The 13,324-nt window shown below is 43.2% G+C and overlaps 1 protein-coding gene across 4 annotated transcripts in view; it reads right to left on the bottom strand.

Moving 5' to 3' along the window:
• The window catches only part of GAD2 (glutamate decarboxylase 2), an 81,391-nt gene that overhangs the window by 55,618 nt on the left and 12,449 nt on the right, over positions 1-13,324 (bottom strand). For all 4 annotated transcript variants that reach the window (XM_082385453.1, XM_082385451.1, XM_082385452.1 and 1 more), the window contains exon 8: positions 859-938. In XM_082385453.1, the coding sequence (XP_082241579.1) occupies positions 859-938 (80 nt within the window). The remainder of the gene's footprint in view (positions 1-858; positions 939-13,324) is intronic.

Genomic DNA, 13,324 nt, shown 5'->3' with positions numbered 1-13,324 from the left:
CCTCGACTCACCTCTCAACCTGCACACTTACCGGTCAGTCAATAATTCCTGTCAATTCCAGCACTTCCTCTCCCCTGCTCCACCTCAGGTGAGCCTGCCATCCTTCTGATGTTGCTACATCTCCCCACTTAGGCCGTACACAGTCAGGGAACTGGGATTACACCTTATGCTATTCTAGAGCCTGGTGACATGGGGAGCAGTCATAAATGTCTGTCTAATAAATATATATGAATAAATAAATGGTGAGATGAGCGGCATCCTTTTAATTTAGTGGAATTTCTTACTCCATCCTTTAAAGACTAAATGTATTTTCTTATATTAATATTTTAACCTCCCCTCTACTTTTTTCCAGAGTACCTACAAAGTTTGGGTGCCAATTAAGACAGATTTTTCCTAAGAGAGCTCTTTGGCTCAGGCACTGAGCTGATGAGTTGCTGGGGGCATTATTTACCTCTTGCTCCCTAAACTGTCCCCCCTCCTGTAATCACTCCATCAAGTTCACACAATCTATGGTGCCTGGAATGATGACACCTCCATAAATCAGTTCTCAACCTGCTGGTTGTTGCTCAAGTGCCCAGGTGACGAATGTCCTTCTGCGCCTTCTTGGTGAAGAATATCTTGATTGATTTAACAAAGGTTCTGATTCGATCAAGGGCTGTGAATGCGTTAGTGGCATGGAGGAACAATGTCCCAGGACTCCAAGCAAGAGTGAAAAGGAAACAGCAAAGGCCAGCAGCTGGGATGGAGGCAGGTTTGCTGTTCTACAGTCATTGCCTGTTTTCGGACTTTAGTCCTTTTAAGATGTATGTGTAGAATTTGTAAACTGCTAACCAACAAGGGTTGCAGATTCATGCTCACCTTTCATCACATTTAATCAGAATCACACTGTCTGTTCCAATGCCCAAGGCTGCAGCTCCCTTCTTGAGAGAAAAATGGCTCTGTAAAAGAAAGTACATTTGTATCAATAATCAGTCCCATACAAAGTCAAGATCCATTCCCTTGGCTGTTCTTTTCTTTTCAATCTGTCCCTCCAAAGCCTGGATTGCTGAGAGAAGATGGCATCCTTCACTTAAACTTTTTTTTCAATTGTGGTGAAATTCACATAACACAGAATTTACCATCTTAACCGTTTTAAGTGTACAGCTCAGCGGCATTGAGTACATTCACATTGTTGTGCGATCATCACTACCATCTATCTCCTTAACTCTTGATCATCTTGCAAAACTGAAACTCTGTATCCATTAAACAACAACTCCCCATTCCTCCATCCCCAGCCCCTGGTGACTAGCATTCTACTTTCTATCTCTATGAATTTGACTACTTTAGTACCTCATGTAAGTGGAACCATACAATAATTATTTTCCTGTGACTGGCTTATTTCATGAGCATATGTCCTCAAGGTTCATCCATGTTGTAGCATGTCTCGGAATTTCCTTCCTTCTTAATGCTCAATCATATTCATTTCATGTATACACAGCAATCTGTTTTTTCATTCATGCATCAGTGGACACCTGGGTTGCTTCTACCTTTTGGCCATTGTGAATAATGCTGCTATGAACATGGATGTACAAATATCTCCTCGAGCCTTGCTTTTAATTCTTTTGGGTATATATACCCAGAAGTGGAATTGCTGGATCATATGGTAATTCTGTTTTTGAGGAACTGCTCTATGGTTTTCCATAAAGCTGCACCATTTTACTTTCTCACCCACAGTGCACAACTGTGCCAATTTCTCCATACCCTTGTCAATGGTTGTTGTTTTCCGTTTTTCAATAATAGTCATTCAAATGGGTGTGGGGTGCTACTTCATTATGATTTTGCTTTGTATTTCTCTAATCATTAGTGATGTTGTGCATCTTTTCATGTGCTTATTGGCCATTTGTACATCTTCTTTGGAGAAATGTCTATACAAGTCTTTGCCCTTTTTTGAAGGGGGTTGGTTGGTTTTATGTTGTTGTTGAATTCGCTCGGGCTTTTGCATGAAGATAACAAGACCCTGGAAATTATTAAAGAACCTGTTACCCCAGCACACAGTAACCTACGCCAGTCTCACATACAAGGCATAAGAACACAGCAACAGCAGCTGTGTGTTGTATGGCTCCCAGACTTATATTTTGCTACCCAGAGATTACATTCAGTTTCTTTCGAGTTCAGTGAAACTGTGCACTCAAGTAAGAGAAGCTGGCCTGAAATCCAGCACTCTCCATCCCAGACTCATTGGAGGGGCTGTCTGTTTTGGAGATGACTGTCCAGCCCAGGGTGTGATCAGGAAGGAGGCATAAGTCACTGGCTTGGCAAACAGCGCCTTCAGAAAGGCCACCCTGACAGGCCACCACTGAATCTTTGTTTGTGATTTTGGTTATTGATTCCAGGGAAGGATCCAAATCTCGGTGGCTGTAATCACTGTGCAATCTGGAGAGTGGAGAGGGGCTAACCTAGCCCAGCTGTACTGCATCTGTGAGCAGCCTCTTACTATTAACTACAGATCATTAAGCTGTCCAAAAGGAGAACTGCTTCCTCAATTTACATCACCAAAGGGCTGCTGACTGCAATTTTAAATGATGGCTCCAGAGTGTACTCTCCTCGAATGCCTGCTTTCGACTCTGAATTCTTTTTCTTTTTTTAAATTAATTTTTATTGGAGTATAGTTGCTTTACAATGCTGTGTGAGTTTCTGCTGTACAGCAAAGTAAATCAGCTACACGTACACATATATCCCCTCTTTTTTGGATTTCCTTCCCATTTAGGTCACCACAGAGCACTGAGTAGAGTTCCCTGTGCTATACAGTAGGTTCTCATTAGTTATCTATTTTATACATAGTAGCAATAGTGTATATATGTCAATGGCTCCTCTGAGTTCTTAAATATGCAGCCTAGGAACTGTTAACATGCATATTTCTAGGGGGTGTGGCTAGTAAGCAAGAAGAAATCACATTTATAACAGCAGCCAATACTATAAACCAATAAATGAGGCACTGAACAGAGGAGCTCTAAAAGCCCCGTGTAGCTAAGAGTAGAGATGGGAAAGGATCATTAGTCTCATTTTACAACCTTAGGAAGACAACATGGAGAATCCTTAGGAAGACACCTGGGAACTAGGAAAGCTTAATTGGAAAGATACATGACTCCTCCACCAAAAAAAAAAAGTGTTCTCTCTTACATAGTTACTGGATCCCTGGGCCACCCCAGAAAGAAGCTCCTCAGGGGAAAACAGCACTAAGTCTGTTTCTGCCAGGAGGGCACAGAATCGAGGTGCCAGCTGCCCCACTGAGCAAGCATGCACTACCCAAATTAGGCCCCTCAGTGAATGAGCGCGTAAGCACTGTTAAAATCAAACACAAACGGAGACTTGAAAATTCCCTGAGCAGACAAAACCAGTTTAGTCAGAGAAGCAAAGCTTAATTTAGCTGATTTTGCAAGACAAGTGAGGCTCACTTGACCTGGGTCACTTCTCACTTAACGCCTCTGAAAATCGTGAGACTTAAATTGTTCTCCCCGATTCATATGAGGGAACCACTAACCAATTCCCTTTCATTTAAGAAAATTCTAATGTTGCAACCAATCACTGGGAAGAATCAGCAGTCACTGCCTCCACGTTATATAAGCTGCTTTGTAAAATCTACCTCTGAGTCTCCTTCCACGTTTTGGCTGGAGTGCTCATGGTTTGCAAACTGTCTTTTCGGTATGTGTGTAACAGGGAAGAGCAAAATCTGACTCCATGTTGGATCTGTTTCTTTTACTTCAACCTTTGCTTTTCGTTGCTTTTGTTACTGTAATCAGTAAAAGGATGTTATCTATAACTGTAAGCATACATAATGGCCTGCCTCAGGAACCCTGCCCCTCTGCCTGAATGTTAAACTAAAGTGCCTTCGTTCAGCTCACAGGGAGACATTCTGACCCTGCCCACCTGTGAAAGGCTACAGAAAAGAAGAAATTAACACATCCCCTCCCCAATGCTGGCCAAGCCAGGAGATATTTTGCAAGACTTATGGCCTTATTACTTTACTTCCTCACCTCCTCCCCCTCTCTGTTCTATAAAAGAAACTGGCATCCAGACCCCAATAAGTTGGTGTTCTGGGATGCTAGTCTGCCATCTTCTCAGACACCTGTCTTTCTGAATGAAGTCGCTATTCCTTGCCTCAACACCTTGTCTCCCAATTATTGGCCTGTCGTGCAGCAGGCAGACTGAGCTTGGATTTGGTAACGTGTGTACCATAAACTTTTACTAATTATGACTTCGGTGATTCATTGGTTTTGTTTCTGTTTTTTTCCTTCCTGAACTTCTGACAGCACTAAACAGCTAAATGGCCCCCCGGGGGTAAGTAAGAGATCTGGTGTACCCAGTCAATGCGAGGAAGTAGTCTTGTCTGGTCTTTAATGAAGAAGAATGGGGATTCTCAAATGAGGAGCAATTACCTAGGATAATGGATCACCATCCCAAATGCCGCACATTTAAAGGAAAAACACATGCTGGAACAGGAAGCTTCAAGATGGGGAACAAAGGAATGAAAAAGAAAATTAGGTACCAAACAGTGAGTTTGGTTACATTTTCAGGAGAGGGAGCAGGGAAATAGCTAAATGTTATCCATAAATAGCCAGGGACCTAAGAGAGAAGGCACTTGAGTGGAAAAAAAAAGACACTTCCTAGTGACGAAGAAACCATGAAGACAGCTTAAATGGCAGGACTCCCTGTGCTGGTGAGAACACGCGAGGAGAATCATTCTTACTCCTTGGCACCATGTTTAATGGAACCACTTGTTGATAGATCAGAGCAGAGGGCAGCGTCCTGGAGGCTGAGGACCCTGGGAACCAGGTATCTAGAGAGCTCAGAGGATGCTTGGTCACAAGCAGAGGGAGTTAGGGACACGTGGCATGGCGGGTTCACATCTGAAGGGCTGTGCCAGGATGGGGGTAGATGCTCTGGGTAACTTCAGAAGGTAAAACCATGAACACAAATTGGAAGCTACAAGGATTCTGTTGCATCCCCAAATCATCGGGGCTCTTGTCATGATCAGTTGTTCATCAATGGAATGGCTGGGGGATGAGTTAACGAAGAGCCCCCTCCCCCCACCCTGATTCTGGAAAAATAACATAGACCCCTGATAGAATCTAGTGGTTACTTAGGACTAAATCATATTTCTAAACAAGGGTAACAGACGTTAAAACCCATATGATTTTTATTTTACACTAAATGAAAAACTCAAGGTTGAAGATTAATTTCTCCATATTTTAAAAAATATCGCAAGTAATCTAGATACGGGCTACATAATTCAGCTGATATTTTAACTGGGTGCAATTAAATATGGGATTTTACAGTTATAGAATAATTGTAATTTTAAAAGAAGCAACCTTTTGGGGCTTGAGTGGGATGAGATTATCCAGAGTAAGAAGGCGTGAGAATGAGAGCCCCTCCCACCCATCCCCAAGACTGGAGAATATGCCTAGGGATCTTTCTTCTTTAATGGGGACAATAAATGTCTCCTATCTTTAGGGATGGTGGGAGAGTAAGAGGAATGGTAGAAAGCTCTGAGACAAAGCATTTCGAGTCTCTTGCCATGCCGGTTTCTCCTCCTCTATTACAATTGAGATAAGCAGTTTAGAAAGCCGCCTTAATTCTTTCAAGCCATTGTTGGTCACATCCAGATATTTAACCGAGGCTCAGCTTCAGCTGCCTTGTGGGCCGCAGGGTTTCAGGGAAAGCGTATGAGGCTCCGGGGACACAAAAATGATCAAGACAGCCCTCAGTAGCCAGCTATCGCCCCTACCTCATCTTGAGCTTGCTAAATTTGTTCTTGCCTCTGGACCTCTTTACTTGCTGTTCCATTTCTTGGAAAACCCTTCCCTCATCTATGCATATGGCTCCCTGCCTCATCTGATGCAGGTCTCTGCTGTAGATCACCTCCACAGACACCTTTCACGACCATGTTGCAAAATAGCCCATTACCATGCCACTCTCTTGTCACCACCTGACATGAGAGTAGATATTTATTAGTCTACTGTCTTTCCCCTACTAGGATAGGCTGCACGAGGGCAAAGACTTCGTTGAAATAGTTAACAAGCATCTGTTGAATTTGACCATGTGCGCAGAGAACAAGTTCAGGGAAATATCCACTATTTGCTGCCATAAATCTCTGGCCACAATGTTGACGTGTGGCTTTGGTGATTGGGGCCAGATGATGGTGGGCTAAATGGACCCCGATGCCTCTTATCTATGGCCTATTCTAAAAGCACATCCAAGTGGTGATATGTATATGTATAACTGATTCACTTTGCTGTACACCTGAAACTAACACAAGATTGTAAATCAACTATACTCCAATAAAAATTTTTTTAAAAGAAATTGTTCTATGGATATTTGCATATTCACTTATAATAGTGATAATTATAATAAAGGGTAATCGTTGAAACAACAACAACAAAAATAAAATAAAATAAAAGCATGTCCAGAGGTCTTCTTGGCACCCACCCCAGACAGCCTCCCACGGGGTCCTTCCCAAGCAGGAAGCAGTTGTAGGCCCTTCTAACCAGACAAGCTGCTTGGGGGAAAAAAAGAAGCAACTCAAAGACTTCAAACAAAGAAAAAGGACACACTAGGCTGGAATACTCAGCTCCTAACTCTTCTGACAGTCTATCAAAGCTTTACCTCTTAGCTCTGAGGTCTATCGATCATCCTTGGATTTGATCCTTTTCTACCAACAGCCTTTCCTTTGTGGGTGGAGTGAATGGCACGTGTGTGTAGGAACACAGAACACAGGTGGATGGATTACGCATCGTTACACATCACAGATGCCCAGCAAGGAAATCTTGAAGTCCAACCTATGAAAGAGCCGGAATCTGTTCCTTTAACCCCTCCCCATACCCTGGAGCCCCTTCCCCCATCATCGATGACTGGACCAATAGTCTTTCCCTGTCCTCCTACTTCTCCACACCCCTTCCCAACACCCCCTAGTTTGCCTCCTATACTGTCTCAGAGAAACTGGTAGCTCTTGTTCTTGCTTCTGCTCATCAAATGGTCGAAAAGGGCATCCTGCTTTTGAAAGCATCTGACGTACAAAGAAGCCTGTACTCTGGGAGACCGCCTCATTCATTTCTAATGATCGTGATTTGGAGGGCAGGGGATTGCCCGCCACGTTCTTAGAGACCCATGTGAGTCAGAGGTGATATGGCTCTGCACACAAGGCATTTCTGTGAAGCTGCTACCTTATTATTTGCCCTCAAAGCTATAGTTTAAAGTTACCCCACTGTGAGTTTGTGCCCTAAGTATATTTTAAAAGAAAGGAATGGTGGGTATCAGGATTAAGTAGACCCAACGGGCATGTGTGGTGACAAACATGAACACCAGCACTAAGCATGTATGCAGTCACATGAAAGCAATTATTTCCATGATTTCAGGATCCTGAGAAGAGTGAAATGAAAATGTGTAGTGGAAAGAGGTCATTTGGCATGGAAACAACCTAAATGTCCATCAACAGATGAATGGATAAAGAAGATGTGGTACATAAAAACAATGGAACATTAGCCATTAAAAAAAAATGAAATAATGCCACCTGCAGCAACATGGGTGGACCTAGAGATTATCACACTAAGTGAGGTAAGTCAGACAGAGAAAGACAGATACCGTATGGTATCACTTATATGTGGAATCTAAAATATGACACAAATGAACTTATCTATGATACAGAAACAGACTCACAGACATAGAGAACAGATTTGTGGTTACCAAGGAGGCGGAGGTGGGGAGGGATGGATTGGGACTTAGGAATTAGTAGATGCAAACTATTATATATAGAATGAATAAACAACAAGGTCCTACTGTATAGCACAGGGAACTATATTCAATATCTTGTGATAAACCATAATGGAAAATAATATGAAAAAGATTATATATATAACTGAATCGCTTTGCTGTAGAGGAGAAATTAACACAACATTGTAAATCAACTATACTTCAATTTAAAAATTTTTTTTTAAAAAGCAAAAGGTCATTTGAGATAAAATGACCTGGCTCTAGTTAGTCAAGTTATTCTCTCATTCTGAACCACTGTTTGCTCAGCTGCAAGGATGAATCCCTCTCTTGTTGGTGTGAGAGTTGGTGTGACAAGTGTAGCTACTGCATGGGAAGGACCTACAGGTCGCCCAGCATCAATAGATGCTCACAAAGTTGTGGCCCTTCCAATTCTCCAGCCTAATGTGATGCCATCCTCAGGTCTCTCTGGGTACCTTGAGCAGAATTTTGTTAATTAATTAAACAAAATTAAATTTAAATTACATGTTAATTCACTTTATGCCTTAAAATAAACATATGCCATATTGAGCATGTAAAAAAATCTCAAAATCATACAAGTTAACAATGGAGAATCCAAACTCTCCCAAAGCTGTGAATCCTTGGGCATTGCTTCGTATTTTGGGAGAGGGGCCATTATCCATCTTAAGAAAATAACTGGCCCCAGATATGCCTTCATCTTGCCTCCTGGAGACGTTCAGCTCTCTACCCATCGGGACGCCAGTGGCTGGCTGGTTACAAGGGCAGTGTTAGCTGCCATTTGCGGAGTGTTTACTAAAGGCCAAGTACTGTATTATCTCACTTCATCTTCCCAACAACTACATGAGCTGGGTATTATAATCCCTGTTTTACAGATGAGGAAGAAATGAAGTAGGTAATCTAAAGTCACGTCCTGGAAAGTGGCAGAGCAGGGCCTATCATCATTTCTAGTCCATTCCAACGCTTATGGGCTTCATCCACTAACCTGAAGAAAAATAGGTCTATCCAGTAACTCCTGACCTGGCACTTGGAGCAAGGGAGAATCACCCACCCGATGAGGAATGTGACCTCAGGGGCACTTGGAGGGGTGACGTCCTCTTCTTATTTGTCTCTTCTCTGACAGTACAATGCCTGCTCTTTGAGAATGTCTCCTCATTCCTTTGTCTCCTATTGCAGTGAAAATACCCCCAGGAGAGGCAACACTTAGATTTTACAATCATATACATGGCTCTCAGGTTCTTTCCTAAGAGTAGGTTTTGATGGGATTGGGTAGAGGAGAAGATGACACAGGGGTGATGAGGACCCTACAAGGAAAAGGAGGGAGGAACGCAGAGGCGGAGGACGGGGTGCCAGGGGTGAAGTGAATCTGGTTCACTAGTTCACTTACTGAAAGTTCGGTCAGTGTTTCTAATGAGAAGCATGACATGGGAGCTTTTTCCGAGCTGCCTGGGTCACCATTTGTTTTTTGCTTTTGTTTTTAACAGAAAGGACGTCTATTTTTTGGAATTGAAACCCTCTCAAAAAGTGTGGTTATATGAAAACATCTTTCTAAAGCAAATTATGAGAATCGCCTCCCCATGGAAGTGGGCTGAGGTCACGAGGGGCCTCAGCAGAACACTGGTGATGGGTTCCAGGAGCCATGGACCCAAGCTGAGCCTGGTGTGTTAAGAGTGGAATGACTTAGTTATGGTGATTTGCCTGAAAGATCCCAGTGTCTGTTGTGATTCTAAGGAACATTTTTCCTAGATGCGATTATGCTGTTTCAGTGAAGTTATTTCTGGAAGAGCTTGTGTCACACAAGGAAATAAGAGGAATTTGGAATTAAGCTCATGGTTGGGGCTTTCAGAAGATTTAGAGAGAGAGAGAGAGATGTGGATTACTGAGCTGGGATCTTAGCTTTCCTCTAAACCTCCTTTCAAGAAAGGACCTAAAAGTCATCAGATTAATTTTTGCCAAGCTCTTCTATTGCTGAGTTTGATGAGATTCCAGCAAAGGATGAGTATTGAACCAGATAATCTTTAAGATCCCTTCCAATTTTGTGATTCTACATTTTGGAGGAGAATCATCTTGGAGCTCCTAACTCATAAACGCTATCTCTTGTTTCAACTCAGTGATTTATGTTCTTCTGTTCTTCATCGCAATACTATTTGTTTGATTTAGTCCCTATGCGAATTTCAAGAAAACGGTTTGATTTGAAAAAACAAACCCAGCTTGCCCTGCTTATCAGCTAGGGAAAGTTCTAGTCTGTTTTGGTGGCTGGAAAAGTGATGGGTAGCTTTGTGGGATGTGGCAGAGACAGAGTGAAGTGTCACCTAGAAAACAAAAGATGACCCTTTGCTTTCTGAACATGTGAAGTTTCTGGCTGGGTGCTGGAGGATGACAGTTTCTCAACCCCATTTTCATCACTATGGCGCTAACCACGTCTAGTTATAAACTCTGTGCTCATAACAGAAGAAAGGGCAGTAACTGGACCTGGTTCAATAGATCAGGAAATTGTATTAGCATGAGAATAACCAACATGAAGAAAACAGGATTTGAGAAAAGATGCTTCAAGTGAATGTAGAACAGCCAGCTAGAGTGGCGATCAGGTCAGCCAGCCTAGGAGTTGAAACAGCAGTGTTGGGACTGTTGGCAAACTGAGGCTCTAGAGCTGATGCTGCCATTGACTGGACACGAAACCTTGGGCAAAACATCTTCCACCTCTGGGGCTTGGCTTCTTCATCCATAAAACAAGGTGTTGTTGTTGTTTTCAAGTCACCTAATATTTATGTAGAGCTCCCTATGTCCCAGGCGCTGAGGGAAGTGTTTTTTAAGGCTCTCATTTGATTCTCCAAAAGCCTTGGGCCTTGGAAACTCTCCAAGAGCATAAAGAGAGACCGTAACCGAAGCAGCTCCTGCCTTGGCCATTGGCCTCCCCTTTCCCCACAGGATCCACACAGAAGCCCCCCATCACCCTTCTCCCTGCAGGTCAAGGGATTCAGGAAGGAAACCTCCATGCAGAGATGGAAACAGGCCTGGAGAAAAGGCATTTGAGAACTGACTTGGCAATTTTCTTTCTTTAGCCTGGGAAGATCTGGGGCAGGTGGGGGCAGTGACTGTGAAATCCGAAAAGACTAAGGAAAGATCTGGCCTGGCCTGAAGGTAGAAGGAGCGGTACTAAAGGATGCATAGGCTGGAATGGTCCTGAGGTCTGGAGCCCAGCAGCAACTAGACACGGGGGTTGTGCTACCTCTCAACTTGGAGCTGCAAGGCAGGACTCACTTTTAAGGGCTCACCTGTCCAGAATGGTTGGGATCAAGTGCTCCAGGAGACATGGGAGTTCTTTAAATCAAGCTCTAAAAGCCCTTCCCAGCCCAACCTATGGGTATCAAGGAGGATTTTTTTTTTTTTTTGGTGGGGCATGGAGAAGGAACAGTTTAGCATCACCTTCACGTAAAGAAAAAAGCTCTTGGTGGAAATCTGACTCAGGAAGGTATAAAATGTTAAAGCAATTGATGATCTGTGGTTTACAAAACTCTGTCGCTGTATCTTTTAATCTGGTTTCTGCACTGGTAGCTGGGGCAGGGCCCTCACTGGTCTAGGAGTCAGGAAATCTGCTTAATCCTGGCTCTACCTACCTAGCTAACTGCAGCCTCTTCATTTAAAAAAAAATGCTGAGAACAATCTCTGTTCTGCCGGGCTCACAAGGTTGTTGTTGAATCAGATGAACTTGTGTCTATTAGAAGTTGGAAATGGTCCATAGCAATCAGATATAAGGTCTTGTACATTGGAAGGATAGTTCATCTGTCAAAATCTTTGAGTTAGAAACGATTCATACTTTAGGTTCATAATTTTCAAATGTTCTTCCGTAATTATGGGCACAGATAGAAATACCAGAAGGAGGCGGGAGAATCGAATGGTTGCTGTAGTCATTTCTTTCTGAATCACCTTTCTTTTCTTGCAAAATGGAGAAAGAGATTGAAGTTGACAATATCAAGGAACAAAGGCAGAGCAAAATTATCCTCAGATCACATGACCTGGACTTTCTGAGCAACATTGAGTGAACTTACATCCAACTTGAGCCCAAGAAACTCGTGCAGAAATCAGAGAGCACAAGGAACTTGCTGATCAGTCAACCGCATTTCAGGATGTGGAAACAGCACGGAAACCAAAGGAAGAAGATGCCAATATAAGATCACCTGGGCTTTTTAGTCTGAGAATACAGTAACATGTAACTATTTAGGGATCCAAATCCACTTTAGGGAAATCGTAATTGGAAGACAAATTACCTTATGTTTTTCTACCCTTGGAGAAGCTGAGAAATGAGAGCTGTCTCATGGTGGGGACCTAGGCTTGGTAGAATACATGATGTGTCCCCCTGCCCAAAGATGTCCACATCCTAATCCCTTAAACCTGTGACTATGTTACCTTACATGGCAAATGGGACTTTGAAGATGTGATGAAGGATCCTGAGATGAAAGATTATCCTGTGTTACCAGGGTATAATCACAAGAGAAAGAGGGAGACAGGAGAATCAGGGCCAGCGAAGGAGATGGAAGCAGAGGTCAGAGATGGGGGCGGGGGTATTGGAAGACCTGCTGCTGCTGGTTTTGAAGATGGAAGAAGTGGCCCTGACCCAAGGCAGGCAAGCAGCCTCTAGAAACTGGAAAGGCAAGGAAATGGATTCTCTCCTACAATATCCAGAAGGAACACAGCCCTGCCTGACCCACTGCAGATTTCTGACCTCCAGAACGGCAGGATAATTAATTCATGTTGTTTTAAGCCGTGAAGTTTGTAGTAATTTGTTCCAGCAGCAATAGGAAAGTAAAACATCAGAGGCTGCTAAATTTGATGCCTATAAATCGAGAAAGGGCATTAAATTAAAATGCTATAACATGACTGAAAGCAAGATGCTAAAGATGCTAAAGATAAATCATTCGTTTCCTTTAATTCCATGGCTAGTCGAGTGGTTGTGAACTGTATTCACTGGCTTCCAATTGGTACTTGTCTTTTGTTTCCTTGTTATGAACTCACACACACACACACACACACCACTTAAAATAGGAGAAAGAAAAGTTCTGTAGTAGATCTGAGTCCTTCCCCATCTCCTAGCTCCCCGGCCCTCAGAAGGCTTTTCAATCTCTGAGGCAATTGTTTCCTAGACTCTAGGCTACCTTGAAGCAGATGTCATGAAGGAACAATCTCAGGAATTACGCAGCAGGTGATGCTTATGAACACCTGTCAAGAACAGATTCTGGTTCCCTGCAGGTCACGTGTGGCAGGACAGTTTGGAACCAACACCTTGCTCAAATAGCTGCTCTGTGGCTTTGAACTTGCGTGCTGCATTGCCCCGGCACATGCGAGAAATATGGCGGCTTGGCAGGCTAAAGCTGTTTGGCTTCATTTACGAGCACAGGATGGGCCATTTTTCCAGTGCCTAAGTGGTAGTAGGAACGATGGCATTAACTCTTTAAAGGCCATGGAAGGAATTTGAAGCACCATTCCCTGGAGCACCAAACTCTCAGCATCCTGCCCGGACGGCAGCCTGGCAGTAGACAGGAGCCTGTGCTTGGCTGAGACAGAT

This window comes from Balaenoptera borealis (genome assembly GCF_965194805.1).
Source record: "Balaenoptera borealis genome assembly, chromosome: 3".
Classification (NCBI taxonomy): domain Eukaryota; kingdom Metazoa; phylum Chordata; class Mammalia; order Artiodactyla; family Balaenopteridae; genus Balaenoptera; species Balaenoptera borealis.
The sequence above is the reverse complement of the archived record's forward strand: the minus strand, read 5'-3'. Positions and strand labels throughout refer to the sequence as shown.